The sequence below is a fragment of the Ochotona curzoniae genome, unplaced genomic scaffold (genome assembly GCF_017591425.1).
Source record: "Ochotona curzoniae isolate NIBS_2020 unplaced genomic scaffold, NIBS_Ocur_1.0 scaffold_2587, whole genome shotgun sequence".
Taxonomy (NCBI): domain Eukaryota; kingdom Metazoa; phylum Chordata; class Mammalia; order Lagomorpha; family Ochotonidae; genus Ochotona; species Ochotona curzoniae.
This window is the reverse complement of record NW_024467096.1, coordinates 16139473-16160034: the sequence shown is the minus strand read 5'-3', so window position 1 is coordinate 16160034 and position 20562 is coordinate 16139473. Positions and strand designations below refer to the sequence as shown.

Below are 20562 nucleotides of genomic sequence, written 5' to 3'. Positions count from 1 at the left end.
TTTCAAGAAATTACTGGGTCTCTCTTATATATAGTTCACTCTTTACAGTATAAAGTGTTAAAATGTCAAACAAAAATAAATATCAATGTTACAGTAGCTAGATTATTCAATAAAATAGATCCCTGCCATTCTTGATTGAAATGTTCAGTGAGACTTAAATTTCATTTGGGTAGTTTTCTTCAGAGATTTGCGAAGTCTCATGTTCCTGTTATTGCAGCTCGTTTCAAGGGGTGGAGGAGACAGGGTAGCTCCCTTTCCAGAGGGGCAGTGGGGGAGAGCATGGGAGGGGTGTGGGATGGGCAGGAGCAGGGGGGACGGTGTGGAATGCCACAAGTGTCCAGCTCCTTGTGACTCGAATTCCTTGGGTTGGGATTCCTTCATTACCAAGTGGCGGAGCTGTAGTGTTTGTTGGTCCTCACTGTGGCGTCGGAGCACTCCCCATCCGAAGAGTCGCACTCTGAATCTTCAAACTGCATCGGGTTCTGCAGAGCCAAGACAAAACAAGCTAGTCACTCTCTAGGCACAGATTGCACCAAGGCGTGAGTGGGCAAGAGCTTGAGGAGACCAGGTCCTAGGCTGTGTGTGTGTGTGTGTGTGTGTGTGTGTGTGTGTGTGTGTGTGTGTGTGTGAAGTGTGCAGGACTATGGCAACACCACACTGAGCATCAACTACAGGCCCATCCCCAACTTTGCCAGTGTTTCCAGTGCTCTGTGCACTGGCTGTGAGTACTTGGTGTGTATTAACAGGTGATGGCTGCTAGGGTCGCCCTCCTTTTACAGGCCAGAGAGAGTGACTTAGACAGGTGAGAGGCTGGCCACTCAGTAGGTGAGAAGCAGGGCCAGGTGGGTGATTCAAACCTAGGACAGCAGCGCTACCCTGCCTGTCCCAAGGCCATTGTTTTGAATAGGAAATGTCATGGTCACGTCCCTCGCAGGGGGAAGTGGGACACATAGGCTGGCGGATGGGGCTGGGGTTAGGTAAGGTTTACAAGAAATCTCAAAATTACAGTTTTCCTGGATATGTGTGTGTGTGTGTGCGTTTACACATGGACAATGGACAAGGCTGCCCTCCCTACCCAGGGCCTGGCTGATGATCTTCATCCATCGCCATCTGCTTCTTACTCAGTGAAAATGAGGGGACCCTGGGGACTGGCACATTTTTCTGACTCAGAAAAGTGAGGGCAGGGCAGGGTCAGGCAGGGTCCCCCACCTCATAGCCACGCTCTTCGGCACACAGTTTGCCCAGAGACATCTGTGTCTTGACGCGGCGCACAGCGCACTCTTTGTCTGAGAGGCCGTCTGAGTGTGAGGAGATGTCGATGGGGATCTCGGGCGTCTGGGACAGCAGGTCATCTAGCTGTTCGGCCAGGCGGTTCTCCAGCCTTTGTGCCAACTCCTCGGCACTGTTGGAGTGGTCGCTGGTGTTCCCCTCCTCGCCGTCAGATACTGAGAAGTTCTCCGAGCTGAAGGTCGAATAAGACTGGCAGCTGCTGATGCAGCGGTGTGGTCTGCAAGTGCAAAGAAGCACTGGGGCTTAATCACAGGGGATGCCACTTTCCTGTGGCTTACAGACTGCAGGGACATAGTCTAGATGTTTTCTGTCCCAACTGAAGCCCAGACAGGTAGAACCCACACGTAAAGCAAGCGAAAGAGGCTCTGGCCTGAACTGTAGGCCATTTCCGTGTGGAAGCGTTGATGTCCAGTGTGTCTGTGTCTGATTGAAGACAAGGCATTTCACAGGTAAGTAATGAAGGCCCAAGAGTGAGGTTCTGATCCAATAGGATGGATGGCTTGATAGAAAGAGTTCTGGGGCCAGCATTACGTTGTAGTAAGTTAAGTCACTGCCCAAGATTCTAACAATACCTGAGCTCTGGCTGAAGTCCCAGCTACTATGCTTCAGATCCATCTTCCTTTCTAATGCACCTGGGAAAGCAGCAGTTGTTGGACCAAGTACATGCAGGCAACATGCTGGCTTTAGCTTGGCCCAGAACCAGCTATTGGGGCCATTTGGGGAGTGAACCTGCAGATGGAAGCTCTGTCTCTCTCTATATAACTTTAAAAATAAATAGTTTTAAAGAAGACTTCTGCCTCTGTGCTCTTCATTTGCATGCAGGGAAGAAAGGCCAGATGAAGCCACGGAGAAAAGGCAGCTGTCTGCTAAGGACTGAACAGTGTGTGCCCCTTCCACCTGCTTTTCATATATTGAGGCCCTAACTCCTAATATAACCATCTGGAAATAGGATCTTTAGGAGATAGCTAAGGTTAAATAAGTTATCAGAGTGGAGTCCTCATCTGATTAGACTGGGATCTTATATAAAGAACCCCTTGACTACCAACCCTGTGAGGGCCCTGTGAGAGGGTGACTGTCTATAAGGCAGGAGTAGCAGCCCTCAGCAGGAACCTTGCCCTTGGACTTCACCAGCATTCGTAACTGTGAACAGTAAACATCTGCTGTTTTAGTCACCCACTTTAAAAAAAAAATAGGAGCCTGAACAGACTAACACAGCATGACACGCTAAAATAGCTCAAATTAACTCAACCTGCATGACTGCCGCTTACCTCTTCAGTTGTAACCTTGAAGCTGCGTTCATGCTCCTCAGCTTGAAATTCGCATGAAATAAATACCAAAGATCTGCTGTGCCTAACCAGATGCCAGCATGTGGCCAGGGGATAAGCATGAATGCAGAGCCTGGCAGGGTGACCTGGGACCTGAACAGAAGGTGTAGCCAACTCTGGGTATTTCATCATTCAGTGGAAAACAGATCAAGTGTTTGTTGGTTTTACCTCTGTCTTCGTGGAAATTCAACTTCACTGTCTACTTCCCCTTCCTCTTCTGAGGAGTCATCCCCACTCTGAGGAGAACAAGGAGAAAAGTGTTTAAGCATCTCTCACTCTCTCGTCCCCCAACGGCCAGCACCTTTAAGAGATTTAATCGCCATCAGAAGGGTTGACGTGTGTCGTCCTCAATCACACACAACCTTATTTATTCATTCAGCAATGTTTCCTGTGCCTACCAGCTCCATCATATAAGACTTCATCATTTGAGCCCACCGGGATGCCGGTGTTCCAAGACAGGCTCCAGAGTAGGAAGCTAGAGAGGAGATCTCAGGGTTGTGAGGAAGTCTCACCATTACTGGAGTCCCAGGCTCTATCTTAGACATTCCATCGGGAAGGAATCTTTCAGTTCTTCAAAGTAGTCATTACTATCCCTCCCATTATCTACTTTGTCACTAATGTTAGAATGATACTAAGATATGGCTGGACCATATCTTGTTTGTATCATATTCCTCATGCTACCATGAAGATAAGAATGTATTCCAAAATACTTATTCATCATCTATATCTATATCTATCTAAAATTATTATTTGCCAATTTAAACAAAAGTGTTCTTTACTGTATTAGACCATGACAGCACGTTGGCAGGACTAAGGAAGCTCTGGCTGAGACATGTGAGGTCTCAAGGTTGATCCATGGTTGGTCTAGAAGGCTAAGGGTCCCAGCCAGGAAGATTATCTATTTTACAAAAATTTCATCTAATAACAAGGGCATGGCAGCAGCCTAATGTGAAAGCCAAGTGTCCTTTCACCACAGCAGTGTGGTACCTTGGTGTGCCCAGTCTCTTATGTAGCAGGTGGATGTGTCCAAGGAACTAGACCTTTTTAAAACTCAGTTCTAAAACATCATGACTTTCACTCATTTGTATTCTGATACACTATCTTTTTTTTTTTAAATGGGAAACATAACAGAATGAGTTACCTTGTCTGCTAACATTAATGTTTAATCTCAGAATACCCCCTTGGAATGTGGAATGTCTCTCAATAGAGAAAAATTTAACTGCTCTGTGGGAGTATGGTCCTGAAGAGACCCAATAATCAAGGTGGGGGCCTGCAGACCCACAGATGGCTTCAGGATATTTAAAAGATGCATACATGTTGCTCGAGGTGGTCTTAGGAAAGGGTAACTGATAAAGGGTGTGGGGTTTATTCTTGGGGTGATGAAAATGTTTTAAACTTGAGTGTGGTGCTGGCTGCACAATTCTAGGGATAAAAGCACTGAATTATACACTTGAAATAGAAGGGTTGGATGGTATGCACATTATGCTTAATAAGGTTGTAACAAAAAGCACATGTTACTGGCCATCAGACTAGGGGAGGCAGAAAATGTTCAAAACAGCTGTCTCACTAAAAACACAATCTACCCTCTGGATTTCTCAGTCTAGAGCAGCAGTGTCTATAGGGGAAGAAATGTGGTCCTCAGGACATAATGCTCAGCTTCTTTTCTACCAAATGTCTAGTTTAACAAAAGATGCTCATTGACATTCAAGCCTCTAACTAAGTTGAAGATAAGCTGATTAGATGAATCAAGACTTAGAATTGAGTAGGTTCTAAGCACTTTTTATCCACAATCATATTTTCTAACTTGTAAGAAAATGAGCACATGTTTTTGGGAGGCTGCTATGGGCCACACCCTGTTCTCAATGTATTGTATGTATTTGCTCATTTACTCCTGATGGCAACCAATGAGGCAGACAGAGTCTACTTATAGGCCCGTTTCAAGGACGAGAAAACCAAGACTCATAGAATAGTACATGGGAGAAATTGGCTTTGAACTAAGCACTATCTAATTTCCATATTCATGCTCTTAATCACAATTATGGGCTGCTTCCCAGCTGCTATGTGCCAGGCAGCCAGCATATAAGGAGGAAGCAGGTTTCCATAACTAAGAACTTAGTGGGTCATGATGGTTATTCATAAAGGCCATGTTTCCCAAACTGACTAACAGATGTTATATTCAGAAGTCAAATAGGCGGGCCCGGCAGTGTGGCCTAGTGGCTAAGGTCCTCGCCTTGAACGCCCTGGGATCCCATATGGGCACTGGTTCTAATCCGGGTAGCTCCACTTCCCATCCAGTACGCTGTTTGTGGCCTGGGAAAGCAGTTCGAGGATGGCCCAAAGATTTGGGACCTTGCACCCATGTGGGAAACCCGGAAGAGGTTCCTGGTTCCTGGATCTGGATTGGCGCAGTACCGGCTGTTGCACTCACTTGGGGAGTGAATCATCGGACAGAAGATCTTCCTCTCTGTCCTCCTCCCTGCTCTCTGTATATCTGACTTTGTAATAAAAATAAATAAATAAAAAAAAGAAGTCAAATAGGCAAGGGAAATGCTGGATTAAACAAGCTGACTATGGAGTTTCCCAAGGTCCAAGATTTGTTAATACGCACGAGGAGTCTCCAAGAAGGGACAGAGAATCCTGCTTCTCACACTTATTTTACAATGGAGTCCTTCCTGTAACATCGTTTAGGAGTGGGTTCCAGAGTCAAGGTCTCCAAGCTGTTGGTCTCATATCCCAAAGTACAGCTAGCTAGCTGTAAAGTCATACACATTTGAATCACTCCCCTGGTTGAGCTGCTCCCAAAAGTGATTCCTTGGCCCATTCCTAGCAGTATGGAAAGCAAGTATTGAAAGTAGAAAGTATTGATATTTTTGTTATCTTGCCCTTTTTTATAAAAAAATACCCTCTTTATGTTCCTTTTAGAACATGCACAGCATGATAGGCGCTGGCATTCTCTGAAGGCATGATACTGACAGGCCTTGGCGTGACACCTTACCTTTTGTAGTGGTCTTGTTTTTCGAGGTAGCACTGGGGGGGTCATGTGATGAAGGGTGCCAAGAGATGAGGCTGACCCACAGCCATCAAATTCCTTTTCTTCCATTTTCTCAGGATCCTGGACATTTTCCGAGAGGGGATTGTGTGCTGGTGACTTGGGAAGGTTGGGACTCCTCCCCATGGGATCAGCAGCATGTGTGTCTAAAGACGCACACTGTTCAGGCCGGCACTGGAGGCAAGGGTCATAAGGGTCAGCCTGCCAACAGCTAGGCTCAGAACTTCTCCGACAATCTGCTGCCACGGCGGTGGAGATGAGGTCAGGGCTGGAGCCAGGCAGCTGCCTTTGAGCATGGTTGCTGAGTGGGCTGCGCAGGGCTGCTGCTGGGCCGAAATACCTCAGGTTGTTGGCACAGGCTGCAATGTCCTGTCCGTGCATATTGAGCCTGGGGTGGGAACTCTGAGACAAAGCAGGAAGGGGTTGCTGGTATTGCTGCTGCAGAGGGGGGTGGGGATGGACAGAGTGCTGCTGGGACCCATCTTGCGGCAGGGAGGTGGGATGGGGGCAGTTTTCCTGGGCTGGCTGGTTTTTCAGGATGCCTGCGAAGTCACTGTGGCTGCCTCGGCTGTTTCCCCGGCGGTGCCGTGGTTTGCTCCGATATCGGCTCTTGCTGCTTGAGGTGGACATTTTGGGACTCCCAGATAAGGGCGATGCAGTAGGAGCTACTTCAGCACTGGGGATACCTTCAGATCGCAGCAGATCTGGCCTGGAGAAAGAGTAGGTTTAGGTTCAAACACATTGAAGTTGGGGGAAATGTCTTCCAAGTCACAAGTGCACAGATTCAAACAAAGAAGATGACAGATATGCACAAGGATGTATGTTTGATGATGTTATGCTATGCTTTTATTTAAAGCAGCAAAATGGTGAAAACAACCTCAATATCCACTTAGAGGGACTGCCTTTATTTCTTCTGGTGTTTATTCTGTGTCTTCCAAGCTTAGATTTTAATTCTACCCTATATGTTTCTTTCTATTTATTTATTTATTTATTTATTTATTTATTTTAAAGCTCTACTTATTTATTTGAAAGAGTCATAGAGAAAAAAAGGAGAAACAGAGAGATCTTCCATCCTCTGGTTCATTCCCTTAATGCCCAAAACAGTACAGAGTGGGTCAGGCCAAAGGTAGGAGACATAAACTCCCACTGGGACTCCCACTTGGAAGAACAGTAGAAGGTGGCCCTGTGCTTGGGCCCTGCCACCCAAGTCTGAAGCTTCTTCCGATCTCCAACGTGAATGCAGGAGCCCGAGTACTTGGGCCATTCCTCTGCTGCTTTCCTAGGCACATTATCAGGAGCTGGATCAGAAATGGAGCAGTTGGGCTCAAACCTATATAGCTATATAGTGTCAACACTGCAGACTTTACCTGCAGGTTTACCTGTTGTCCACAACACTTCCCTCTCTTTCTCTTAGAAAGAATTTATTTATTTAAAATGCAGAGTTACAGAAAGAAAGAGGTTGAGAGAATCCTCCATCTTCCGTTAGTCCACTTTTCAGATGGCCACAATGGCAAAGGCTGGGCCAGGCCAAAGCCAGGAACCAAGAGCTTCATCTGGGTTTACCATATGGATGTCAGGAGTTCTAACACTTGGGCCATCCTCTGCTCTTTTCCTAGGCCACTAGCATGGAGCTGGATTGGAAGTAGAGTAGCAGGGACTCAAGCCAGTGTCCATGTGGGATACTGGCATTGAAGGCAGTGGCTTAGCATGCTATGCCACAACATTGACCCTTCTATAGGCATTTTGATCTCTTCTTCACAATCTAGCTTTTAGCTTGGTGTCATTGTAAGTACATGAGTATTTGGCCAACACAAGAAATTTGTTGGGCTGATGCTGTGGCTTAGCACATTAAGTCCCTACCTGTGGTGCCAGTATCCCATATGGGAGCTGGTTCAAGCCCTGACTACTTTGTTTCTTATTCAGCTCCCTGCTAATGGCCTGGAAAAACAGCAGAGGGTGGCCCAGGTCCCTGTGCCCTTGTACCCAGATGGGAGACCTGGAAGTAGCTCCAGGCCAGTTCTGGCCATTGCTGCCATTTGGGGAGTGAACCAGCGAATAGAAGAGCTCTCTTTCTGTCTCTCCCTAAAACTCTGCCTTTCAAATTAAAAAAATATATATTAAAAAGAAAAAAGGAAATCTGTTAGATGATGGACCTGGAAAGATCTCCATAACATCACAAATTAAAGAGGTCTGGTAGCAGAGAAAGAAACCTTGAGCTAATTTCCTAAGAGGCTAAGCTCAGGGATTATGGCTTAGACTTGCTCTCCTTGGGGAACTCATTATTGTATGTGAAGGACCCTAGCAAGGAATCTTGTTCAATACATCTTCAAAGAAGGGAAAAAGATAAGCGTTTTTTTTTTTTTTAAAGATTTATTTTTATTATTTTTTCATTGGAAAGGCAGATATACAGAGAGGAGAGACAGAGAGGAAGATCTTCCATCCGATGATTCACTCCCCAAGTGAGCGCAACAGGCCGATACTATGCCGATCCGAAGCCAGGAGCCTCTTCCAGGTCTCCCATGCGGGTGCAGGTTCCCAAAGCCTTGGGCTGTCCTCGACTGCTTTCCCAGGCCACAGGCAGGGAGCTGGAAGGGAAGCGGGGCTGCCGGGATTAGAACCGGCGCCCATATGGGATCCCGGGCGTGCAAGGCAAGGACCTTTAACCACTTGCGCCACCGCGCCGGGCCCCAAGATAAGCGTTTTGCAAGAGAAAAAGTAGGAGGATGAGCCAGGGCAGTGAGAGAAGGGCAAATGAGGAGTCATACTGGCATGCCAGTGTGCAGGGGGGTGGTTCTCACAGCCCCCTTCCCAGCGCGTCAGTCATGAAGATCATGGAGCCTTCAAGTAAACTTCTCCACATTGATTATGGGCAAAGAGGAAATGGTTTCTGATTGATTCATGGCAGAAACCCCAGGAACATCAGGAAATACTGCCACTTCCTTCCTGCTAGTGAATAGCCTCACCTTTCTTCCGCACCAGACAGATACAACTAAGCCAGACATTAAAGCACTGCAGGATCCATGCTTCTGTTTTTCAACAATACAATCTTTCTCCCAGATGAATTATTATGAAAACAAAAACAACCCCCCAGCAAATAAAATAGGTACAGAATTGGTTGAAGGTCGGAGGGTCTGTGTGTGCACAGTGCTGTGCCTTACAGGGCTCCCTTTCTTTGAGCTTCTGCACCTGTGGTGGCCTCTATGACATCTCCCAGGCCTTGCTTGGTGTCCCAGGCCTCGCTTGAATGATGCAGCTACAGCCCCGCCTCCACCAAACGTGCGGAGGAGCCCAAAGGTCAGCCAGAGTGGCCGTGGCTTCAAGGTTCTTCAGTGGCGTGGCTGGCTCAGGAAAGCTCTCCAAACTGCCGGCCACGTGTACTGGGCAGAGGACAGACCTGAAGGTGCACACCAGTAACTTGTGAATGAAGAGCTCATTACAGTGACTGTTTCTGTAAGTCTGTGACTCTAACAAGCTCTGGGGTGATGGAAATGCTCTGCAAATAGTGGCTGCCTTAGTGCTTCGGGAATGATGACAAGGGAAAAAGTCTGTACAAGTCTAGTATGAATCCAGTTTTTCTCCCCTGGTACTCTCTAACTGCAGTTGGTAGAATCTGTTAGTGCAGAACCCACAGATTTGGAGGAATGGCTGCACTGTAGTTCTCTTTCTATCTTTAAAGGTTTATTTATTTGAAAAGCAGAGAGAAAAAGAGAGACAATCTTTCCTCTATGGATTTAATCCCCAAGTTCCCACAACAGGCAGGACTGAACAAGGAGAAAGCAGGAGATAAGAACTGAATACAGGGGTTGGCATTGTGGCATAGCATGCAAAGCTGCCATTTGCAACACCAACATCTCCTAAGGACACCAGTTCAAGTTCTGGTCCCTCAACTACTGATCCAGCTTCCTGTCAATGGCCTGGAAAAAGCAACAGAAGATGGCTCAAGTACATGGGTTCTTGCCATCCATGTGGGAGACCCAAATGGAGCTTCTGGCTCCAGGCTTCAGCCTGGCTCATTCCTGTTCAGTGCAACTACTTGAAAATTGAACAAGTGCATGGAAGACGCCTCTGTTTGTCTCTCTCTCTGAAACTCTGACTTATAAATAAACTCAATCAAAATCTTTCACATGGGTGACAGGGACCCAGGTCCTTGAGCCATCATCTGCTGGGTCCTAGGAGGTACATTAGCAGCTGGATTGGAAATGGAGGTAGGATTCAATCCCATGTACACCTATAAGAGATGCAGACAGCCCAAGCGGTATTGCACCACAATGCCTGCTCTGTCTTGGTTTGCACTGTAGGTAGAATGCAGGGAGGAGCCAGTAGGTGATTCTGTCCATCATTAGTACAATAAAAGAAAATTATATGCTGGGAGTCTCCTCAGAGCTATATCAGGTGCGATCCACAAACAACTTGTCAGGCCTGACCATAAGATGGTCAGGGACACCACTGGGAATTGGAGTTCCTGTTTGGACTATCCTAAAATTCACCAAGTTCAGTAAAAAACATGCATCAATACTATAAACTGTTAAATATAAAAATGAAAATAGACATGAGACAGCTGAATAGTACCCTACAACTGTTTCAAGGTGTATAGCAGCCGATTGTGCATAAACTAAAAAAGAAATGTCAATGAAGTAGTCACAGGATGTGGTCAAGAACTTGCATTTTTTAACATACTGGTTACTCAATACCATGATAATTAATTCCATAATGTTGTATATTGTTGTTGATGTTATGTTGGGGCTTTTAATTGATCGGGATGATATTCTGCCAGCTCTACCTTCAGACCAGAGATGGTCTCCCAAGTAACCGTTGAATGTATCTGGACAATTATTAGATGATGGACTCTTTGCTTGGTATATGTTTGCAATAGAAGAATTTCAATTGAATATGATCTGTAATACTGCAACAAGGTGGAGGAATCCACCATCAGGGGAGGGGTTGGGGGAATCCCAGAGCCTATGAAACTGTGTCACATAATGCAATGCAATTAATAAAAAAAAAAAAGATGGTCAGGGACAGCAAGTAAAGTAAAGGTGAAATTAATCCATGTAGTTACTTAGAAGTCTAGGTTCAATTAGCCATGCTATGGTTATCACTCTGAAAGCCTTACTATAAATGCCTTATTTTTTTTAAAGAAAATTTATTTTCTTGGAAAAGATTTGTTTGTTTGTTTTTGAAAGGTAGAGTTACAAAGTGAGAGAAAGGAAGAGAGAAAAAGAGGGAGAGATCTTCCATCTGCTGGCTCACTTCCAAAATAGCTACAATAGCCAGGGCTGGGCCAGGTCAAAGCCAGCAGGCTAGAACTGCATCTGGGTCTCCTCAATGTGTGTTGGGTCCCAAGGACTTACTATCTTCTCCTGCTCTTTCAGCTGTCCTGACAGGGAGCTAGATTGGAAGTGGAGCAACTGGGACAGGAACCCATGCCCACATGGGATGCTGATATTGCTGGGCAGTGGCTTAACTTGCTGCAGCACAGAATAAGCCCCTATAAGTGTTTTCTCATTATCCTTATTCTTACTGTATTTAGCTTAAGTCTAACTGATTCTACACTCCAGGATGAAGGATATTCATTTCTTTTTCATTAACCTAGCTATGATAGAACTTATTCTTTGCTATTGGGGAGAAATGAAAACCTACAGTTTGGTAATAAAAAAAATAAATGAAAGATTATTTTACGCTAAACAAGGTAAATATGTTATCAAATGGAGAAACAGAAATCTTTCAAACACTATTTGAAAATCCATTTTTCAAGCATCTATGATTTGACAGATCATTTCACATGTCACCTTGTTGAAACTTCACAGAAATCCCAGGCAGGAGTACAATAATGGGAAATATGTAGTACATTCATGTAATTATCAAAGTCTGCTTTTTTGAAGATTTATTTATTTTTATTGGAAAGTCAGATTTTCAGGGAGAAGGAGAGACAGATCTTCCATCCACTGGTTCACTTCCCAGGTGGCCACAATGGCCAGGGCTGAGTGATCCAAAGCAAGGAGTTTCCTCTAGGTCTCCCATGCGGGTACAGGGTCCCAAGGCTTTGGGCCATCCTCTACTGCTTTCCCAGGCTACAAGCAGGGAGCTGGATAGAAAGTGCAGCAGCCAGAACACAAACTGGCGCCCATATGGGATCCCAGTGAAGGCAAGGCAAGGACTTTAGCCACTAGGCTACTGTGCTGGGCCCAAGTTCCTGGTTTTGTTTTAAGAGATAAATTATTACATTACTAAGAACTAACTGCATAAATACAAGTTGGTAATGCATAAACTGTTATGTTTGAAAATAAAGAAGTATGATCAATTAATTTATGTCCTAAGAATAATAAAAAAAATTTATCATCACATGTGCTATAACTGCATCATTCTAAGCACAGAGTCAACGAGGTTGAAAGAAGTGAAATGACATGGCCCAAGTCACAGAGTTTGTAAGGCAGGGCCAGGATTTGATCCCAGCTCTATCTGGCCCCTGGTTTCTGTTTCCTTTATTCTGTTCTGAGATGATAAATATCCATGCCTCACAAAGTAATAGATTCCTAGAGGCCATGGCACATGTTCTCACCTTCCTACTCTGCTTTATTTCCACTGTATCGGTGTGCTAATGATGAGCTACAGAAGTGGCCAGCCACACTCGCCACCATGTGAGAATGTATATTTAGGATGAAGCTTTTCCATTTATCTGAGGGGCAGGTGGGGGGATGTGTAACTCACCGTTTGGTCTGCATGCCAGGCTTGTGAGGCACACCTTTCCTCTTCATGAGCTTCTCCATGGCATTGGGGTGGATGATGGGGCGCACGGGGTGTCGTTTGTAGGTCCCAGGATACTTCTTTTCCACTGCCTGCTCACGCCTGTGGAATGAGAGATAAGGCCACACCTTGACCACTGCACATAGAAAGGAGGGGTAGAATGCTTTCATGGGCTGATTCCATTCATGGGTTTTGACTACACTTCAGCTAACAGGCTTCTTGAAAAAGAAAGCTATTATCCAGGTTGAAAACCAAACCCAAACCAGACTAAATCAAACCAAGAAAGAGCTCAACTCCAATGAACCATACTTCATCCTGTACTTGGCATTCCCAGAATCAGACACTAACTCTCCTCCCAGCACAGCACAATGAGCCAAGTCCTGCCTGTCTGCAGAAGCTTCGTTCAGGACTCTAGGGTTTGTTTGTCAGCACCAGGATTACATTAAACCACTCTCAGTGGTCACTTTGATTTGCCCCAGGGGGCAACAAGCTCTCTCTCATCCACACCAAGCTCTTCTTGATGAGGACCTCTTCTCTGAGCCGTGCAACAGGAAGAAGCATTTGTGCCCCTCAAGTGCATGTTCCCCCTTGACCGGCTTTGTGGCAATGCCATCTGTACCCTCACAGGGGGCAGGCACATCCCCTAGGGACTACTGGGTGAAGGCATATAGCAGGGAGTGGCTCTGAGTAGCAGCCATGGGCAGAGCTGTGTGTTTCTCTGACTGACAGACCGCAGTCCGTCAGGGCAGAGACCCGTCTGGATCCATACTTGATGAGCTCCTTCTCCCGCATCTCCAGCTGCAGCATGATGGCACTCAGCTCCATGTAGAGGTTATTGGCCCGCTCCAGCTTCCTCTCATAGTGCTCACGGATGTCCAGAGCATGCCTACCAGAAAAAGCACAGCATCAGCAGAGCCCAACGATTTCGGGGAGGACAGAGGGCAAGCCCTCCATTTGTACGGTCTCTCTGATGGGATGCAATAAGATGGAGCAGGAGACGGGAAATCCACCCTTTCCACTCTGCTTATCTTTTTTTTTTAAGATCTATTTTTATTGGAAAGTCAGATATACAAAGAAAAGGAGAGACAGAGAGGAAGATCTTCTGTCCAATGGCTCACTCCCTAAGTGACTGCAACAGCTGGTGCTGCGCCAGTCTGAAGCCATGAGCCAGGAACCTCTTCCATGTCTCCCACACGGGTGCAGGGTCCCAAGGCTTTAGGCCATCCTTGACTGCTTTCCCAGGCCACAAGCAGGTATCTGGATGGGAAGTGGAGCTGCTGGGACCAGAACCGGTGCCCATATGGGATCCCAGTGCGTTCAGGGTGAGGACTTTAGCTGCTATGCCACGCCACTGGACCCCATTCTGCTTATCTTGAAGGGCCCCATTCAGCCACTCACAACATCCAGCAAGGCCACAGATAAAATCTGAATGTGATTTTTATGCAATTTGTAGCCTTTGTCAGTGTGTGGTATTGGCATTATACAGTGTCATGTATTCATAGGTAATGAAAATATGCAGTTAAAGCCGACATCATCAGGATTAGGTTATATTTATCCATGGCACAGATCTGGTCAGATATGGTGGTCTAAAGTCTGAATGTTTGTGTTCTTTGTTGAAATATACCCAACATGATGGTACCAAGAGATGGGACCCTTGGGAGAAGATCTGCACAATGGCTTTGATTAGATTATAGTGGTTCCTCCTTTTGCTTTTTTAAATTTTTTAATTTTTATTTATTTATTTATTTTTAAAGATTTATTTATTTATTGGAAAGGTAGATATACAGAGAGGAGGAGAGACAGAGAGGAAGATTCACTCCCCAAGTGAGCGCAACAGCTGGTGCTATGCCGATCCAAAGCCAGGAGCCAGGAACTTCTTCCGGGTTTCCCACTTGGGTGCAGGGTCCCAAGTTTTGGGCCGTCCTTGACTGCTTTCCCAGGCCACAAGCAGGGATCTGGATGGGAAGCAGAGCTGCCGGGATTAGAACCGGCGCCCATATGGGATCCCAGGGCACGTTCAAGGCAAGGACTTTAGCCACTAGGCCACACCACCGGGCCCCTCCTTTTGCTTTTTTAAAGATATATTTATTTATTTCCATTTGAAAGGCAGAGTTACAGAGAGAAGAGGAGAGACAGAGAGGGAGAGAGAGAGTGAGATCTTTTACCCGCTGGCTCATTCTCCAAATAGTCGCAATGGCTAGAGCTATTTGGTCTAGCCAACATGAAGCTAGGAGCCAGGAGTTTCTCCCTGATCTTACATGTGAGTGCAGGGACCTAATGACTTAGACCATCTTTCACTGCTCTCCCAGAAAAATTAGTAGGGAGCTGGATCACAAGTGGAGCAGCTAGGACTCGAATCAGCACACAAGGGATACTGGTGCCACAGGTAGAGGTTTAACCTATAACACCATGGCCCCATTCCTTGGGGCTCCTTCTTAAAGAGACTGGAGGGAGTCCTCTTGCCCGTGAATCAAGCAAAGACACATAGAAGGGGCCATCCTTGAGACATGGGCCCTCACCAGACACCAGCTCTATTGCCACCTTATGCCTGTACTTCCCAGACTCCAGAAGTGTGAGAAGCAAATTTCTGTGGTGCTTCCAAACTACCCCGTCTATTGTATTTTGTCACATAAGGGCCCTTGAATAATTCATGGACAACACATATTTGAAAAAACTATGCATAGGTTTTAAATTTTTTGTACCAAATTGAATTTCTCTTATAATTCCATTTTTTTAATTCTTTATTTTATGGGACAGTTTAATAGGCATTCGGGTTTCCCCTTCTCTCCCTTTTAATTCCATTTCCCGTGAGCTGTTTGAAATGCCCTCACAGCAGCCCAATTGGACCGACTGGGTGTCTATGAGCAGGTGCTGGACTCCTTAGTGGATTCTGAGCATTTGGAAGCCAGAAATGACATCTTATACATTTCTAGCCCCTGCGGCATCTGGAACAAATAGCCTTGCTCCAGGAATCACGGTCACAGAGATTTAGTAAAGGAGGATAACAGAATCGTGGGGAAAGGATTGAAAAGGAAATACAAAGGAGGGTTAACTTTATGGAGTGAAATGGTGGGTGACAGAGAGGACTCCTGATGCCACCTGAAGACCAAGGAGGACGAGAGGTGGACGGAGGGACCAGCTGACCTGAGCTCTTCCCTGCGCCTTCGAATCAGTTCTTCATCCAATCGATGTATGCATGTTCCTTCACTTTTGATCTTTTCAAAGTGTTTTTTCACTTCTTCTCTCCATTCAGCCTAGGTAGGGACAAAGTCAGGTTTTGTTAATATTCTAGCAGTTTCAATTTCAGATATTACCACAAGATCATGGTACCAAAAAATTTTCCCCACTGCATCCATAGGCTTATTCTAGTCTATGAGCTTCCTGGAGGAGTCTTATTTAGAATCAATGTTCAAGAAACAGGAATTGATTTGATAGCAAAATATTTCATGTCATTCATCTGTGTGTCCTATTTCATTTTCTGGATTTCTACCCCGGTACTGTTTTTACCAGTTTCCCTGTATCACTAGCTACCAGCAACTCAAGGTGGTGGCTAAGCTGGCCTAGTCAGAGAGGACAGCTCTGTGGCTGTGCTGTGGTGCACTGGAGATTCCCAGAGTCTCATCTCAGAGTGCTGGTTCAAGCCCTGGATGCTCTGTTCCTGATTCTGCTTCCTGCTAATCTGCCTGTGAAAGCAGGACATGTTGGCCCAAGTGCTTGCAATTCCATACCCACATGAGACCGGCACAAAGTTCTAGGAACTCAGAGTTAAAGAAGCAGAAGATGGAGGATGTAAATAGCAGTCAAAAAATTGAGGAAGGCAGACCCAGAGTGTTCCCAAAACTATTTTAACTCTCCTAGGAATTAAAAAAAAAATGTGAGCAACGACAATGAACTTTCTAGAGTACAGAATTTCAAATTAATTTTATTTAAATTTTAGAAGGCCGGAAAACTTCTGTTAGATTATGTCTAGAAAAACAGTTAAAAGAAGTTTCCTCATATGTATAGACTGTCATTCCATTAAACTAATGAGATTCAGGTACTTTCTAGTGAAGGCTAGCTGTATAACTATCTCTAAGTGGATACCCTTCCCCTGGAACATCTTGTTACCTTTTGTTTCTTGTTCAAAGTGTCTCTCTCCCAGGTGAGCATTTGGTCCAATGGTTAAGATGGACTTGCATCATATAAGGGTGCCTAATTTCAAGTCCTAGTTTTGTTTCTAATTCCAACTTCCTGCTATGTGCACCCTATGTGGGGATGTACCAGCTGATGCCCAAGTTATCTCAGTTCTTGATACCCGTATGAGACCTGGATTGAATTCCAAGTTCCTGACTTTAACCTGATGCTGTTCCAGTTGGTATGGTCATTCGGGAAGTAAACTAACAGACTGGAGATATCTGTCTTGTCAGTCTGTCTCTGTCCCTCTGTATTTCAAATAAAAAATATCTATCTGGATACTTTGGTATTTTTATGTTTAATTTGTTGAGGAACCATCACACCTTTCTCTTTCTGTTATACTATTCTGCATTCCTACTAACAGTGTGCAAGGGGTCCAGTTTCTCCACATACTTGTCAACATTTACTGTCTTTTTTCTTTTTTACTATAATGGCAATCCTATCATTGGAATTTATGCATAAGAACTAAAATCAAGCTCTTCAGAATAGCTGCTGTGATACAGTGGGTTATGTCAACTTGTAATGCCCACATCTCATAAAGTAGTATGGGTTTGTGGCTTGGCTACTCCAAAACTCATCCAGGTTTCTGCTAATGGTCTGGGAAGACAACAAATAGTCCAAGTAATTAGGTTCATGCCAACCAGTGGGGAGATTGGATGGAGTCTCTGGCTCCTGGTTGTAGTCTGGCTATTGTGGACATTTAGGGAATCAACCAGCAGATGGAAAAAAATCTCTCTCCCCATCTTACTCTTTTTCTCTCTCTCTTTTCATCTCTGTATTCCAAATTAAAATAAAACTATAGGGCCCAGCACATTAGCCTAGTGGCTAAAGTCCTCGCCTTGCATACACTAGAATCCCATATGGGTGCTGGTTCTAATACTGGCTGCTCTATTTCCCATCAGCTCCCTGCCTGTGGCCTGGGAAAGCAGTTGAGGATGGCCCAATGCCTTGGGACTCTGCACCCTCATGAGAGACTCAGAAGAGGCTCTTGGCTCCTGGCTTCGGATTGGCTCAGCTCTGGCAGCTGGCAACTGATTGGGGAGCGCTGACAGAAGATCTTTCTCTGTGTATCTCCTTCTCTCTGTTTTTGCCTTTCCAACAAAAATTATTTTTTAATATTTCTTAAAGATCCCTATATATATATAGGGGATCTCTCTCTCTATATATACATATATATATCTTTAAGAAATATTAGTACTGTTACTTCCATTGCACTATTCATAACAGTCAAAATGTGGCAATTAGCTTGAATGTCCATCAATGGATGAATGGATAAATAAGTCATAATATATACATTTAATAGAATATTATTCAGCTTTTAAAAAGAAGGAAATTCTGCAATATTTGACAACATGAATGAAAATTGAGGCTATTACACTAAGTGGAATAAGCCAGTTATAGAGGACAAATGCTGTATCATTATACTTGCATGAGTTATCTAAAATTGTCCAATTCATAGCAAGAGGAAGTAGAATGATGTTTACTGAAAGGGTTATATAGTGGAAATAGGGAGTTGCTGATCAATGGGTGTAAAGTTTCAGTTACATAAGATGGGTAAGTTCTAGAGATCTTTCTCCATTAGGCCTGTACTTCACAATATTGTACTTGCATTTAAAGTCTGTCAGGAGAACAGATCTCATGTTAAGTGTTTTTACCACAGTGGAAAAATTCACCTCAGAAACACGTAAGAAATTATTCTTAAGTAATTAAATTTGTAGAATGCTTGCCCCAAATCAGCTGTTCCTCATTTTTTTTTTAGCAGAACTTTTCTGTTGTTAAATTTTTATTTATTATTTGAGAGGCAGAACAAACAGAGAAAGAGACAGAGAGAGCTCTCATCCACTGGGAATTTACCCAAACAATATTCCTACAAATGCCTATAGCAGTGGAAATTCAGAAGTCAAATCAGGTCTTTCACATGGGTGGCAATAATTCAATTACTTGAGCCAAATTTGCTGACTCCCACTGACAAAAAGTTGAAGTCAGGAACTAGAGTCAGGTATTGAACCCAAACACTCTAATATGTAGGCATGTTAACTGGCATATTAACTGCTAGGCTAAATGTCAGTGCCACATCTGTTTTTATAAAGAAAATTACAATTGTTTAAAAAAAGATCTTCCTACATCTCTGTTTATCATATGTCAGATTATCATATGTCAGATGTTGACCAGATGTTGGAGAGAGGTTTCTGCCAGTCAGCTTTTAAGTAGCAAATCTGTCCAATGTCATCAGAAAGCCAAGGTACTCTTTACAGATCCTGGATATTAATCCTTTGTCAGCTGCATAGTTTGCAAATATTTCCTTCCATTCTGTTGGTTGTCTCTTCACTTGGCTAAGTTTCCTTTGCTGTGCAGAAACTTCTTAGCTTAAAATAATCACATCTGTATTTTTTTTTCTTTAATTGTTTATGCTTTGCAGTCTTTTCCAAGAAAAGCAACCACAAAACACTCCAGTTAAGAAATGGGTAAAGGACATGAACAGGCACTTTTTAAAGGCATGAAATACAAATGGCCAACAAACTCATGAAAAGATGTTCAGGATCTCTAACCATCAGGGAAATGCAAATAACAATCAAAATGAGGTTTCACCTCACCCCAGTTAGAATGGGTATCATCCAAAAATCAGTAAAATCTGGCAAGGATATGGGGGAAAGGGTACCTTGATCCACTATTGGTGGGGATGTAAACTAGTACAATCATTATGGAAGACAGTAGAGAGAGTCTGAAGAGATCTGAAAAGGGATCTACCATATGACCCAGCCATACCACTCCTGGGAATTTACCCTAAGTGAAATCAGCATATTGAGAGATTTATCTGTATTCTGATGTTCTTTGCAGCTCAATTCACTATACGTAAGACATCAAATCAACTCAGAAGTTTATCAACTACATAAAGAAAATATGGTTACACTATCCAGCTATTAAAAAGAAGGAAATCATGTCTTTTGCAGCAAAATAGATACAATTGGAGACCATTAGACTTAGGGAAAGGAGCAATTCCCCAAAAGACAAATACTATATGTTTTCCCTAATTTGTGGTAAGTAGCACACAGAGTAAAAAATATGCAATGTGTATAAGTATAATTGAAATTTTGAGATTTGATTATTGATTACAGTCTCTGTACTCTTGAGGAACAGAGGGTTTTCTACTTAATACTTGCTGAACTATTTATTCAGTAGAGTGTTAAGCTTGTGATTATAAAGTAAAAGTGCATCACTGTAAAAAATTAGAAGAAAATTAAGAAAGAAAGAAAAAGAGTGGGCTGGAGCAAAGAGTAAACAAGGGACAGTAGGAAGATGGGATGGAAAGTATAAAACTTAAACTTAAAACTGTATATATAAGCCTATGGAATTGTATCATAAAATTTAAAATAGAAGAAAAAAACTGTATATATAAAACACATGAGATTTATTCCCTTTTTGTAAACTAAAATTTTAAGTAAATTAAAGTGAATAAAAGAGTGCACAAGTGCTGCCCTATTGTTCAGCATCAGGTCTTTGAATCTAAGCAATAAGTGAAAGTTTAGCTGAATCCTAAGTAATGCTATTCTGTTGATCATTAGAACAAAGTCTAGGGTAGAGAGAACATTTGATCTAAGAGGCCTAAGAATGATAGGTAAGGGCTATTAGAACAAATAAGGATAAGGGAGAGGGCCAGATTTGGGCCTAAAGCATCCTTTTTTGGGCAACAATATGTCAATGCATCCTAGAACAAAACTTAATCAAGCAAAGGAATATCTGCTTCTGATGGTGAGAAATCAGGTATCACTGGCCAGATTTTTTTTAATTCAACAGAAAATTTACCTGAGATTTTTAAGATTATGATTATGAAGAGAATTTCTGAAAGACTGAAATCTACAAAAGTGGCCTCTTTGTGAACAGGAAACAAAATGAATGGGAAAATACCAATTACTAATTAATAATGTGTTTTTTCCCCCCCAAAGGAATCATTTTCCTGGTAGAGGTTAATTTGAAGTTTCA

General features: G+C 43.8%; 1 protein-coding gene across 1 annotated transcript in view; it reads right to left on the bottom strand.

The window, feature by feature from the left end:
- Positions 1-20562, bottom strand: part of MAP3K13 (mitogen-activated protein kinase kinase kinase 13) — a 160532-nt gene continuing 139970 nt past the window's right edge. The window contains exons 9-15 of the mRNA XM_041002670.1: positions 15553-15662; positions 13178-13294; positions 12373-12510; positions 5611-6373; positions 2784-2851; positions 1210-1507; positions 1-482 (exon numbers count right to left, since the gene is read on the bottom strand). Of these exons, the coding sequence (XP_040858604.1) occupies positions 381-482; positions 1210-1507; positions 2784-2851; positions 5611-6373; positions 12373-12510; positions 13178-13294; positions 15553-15662 (1596 nt within the window). The 3' untranslated portion in view covers positions 1-380. The remainder of the gene's footprint in view (positions 483-1209; positions 1508-2783; positions 2852-5610; positions 6374-12372; positions 12511-13177; positions 13295-15552; positions 15663-20562) is intronic.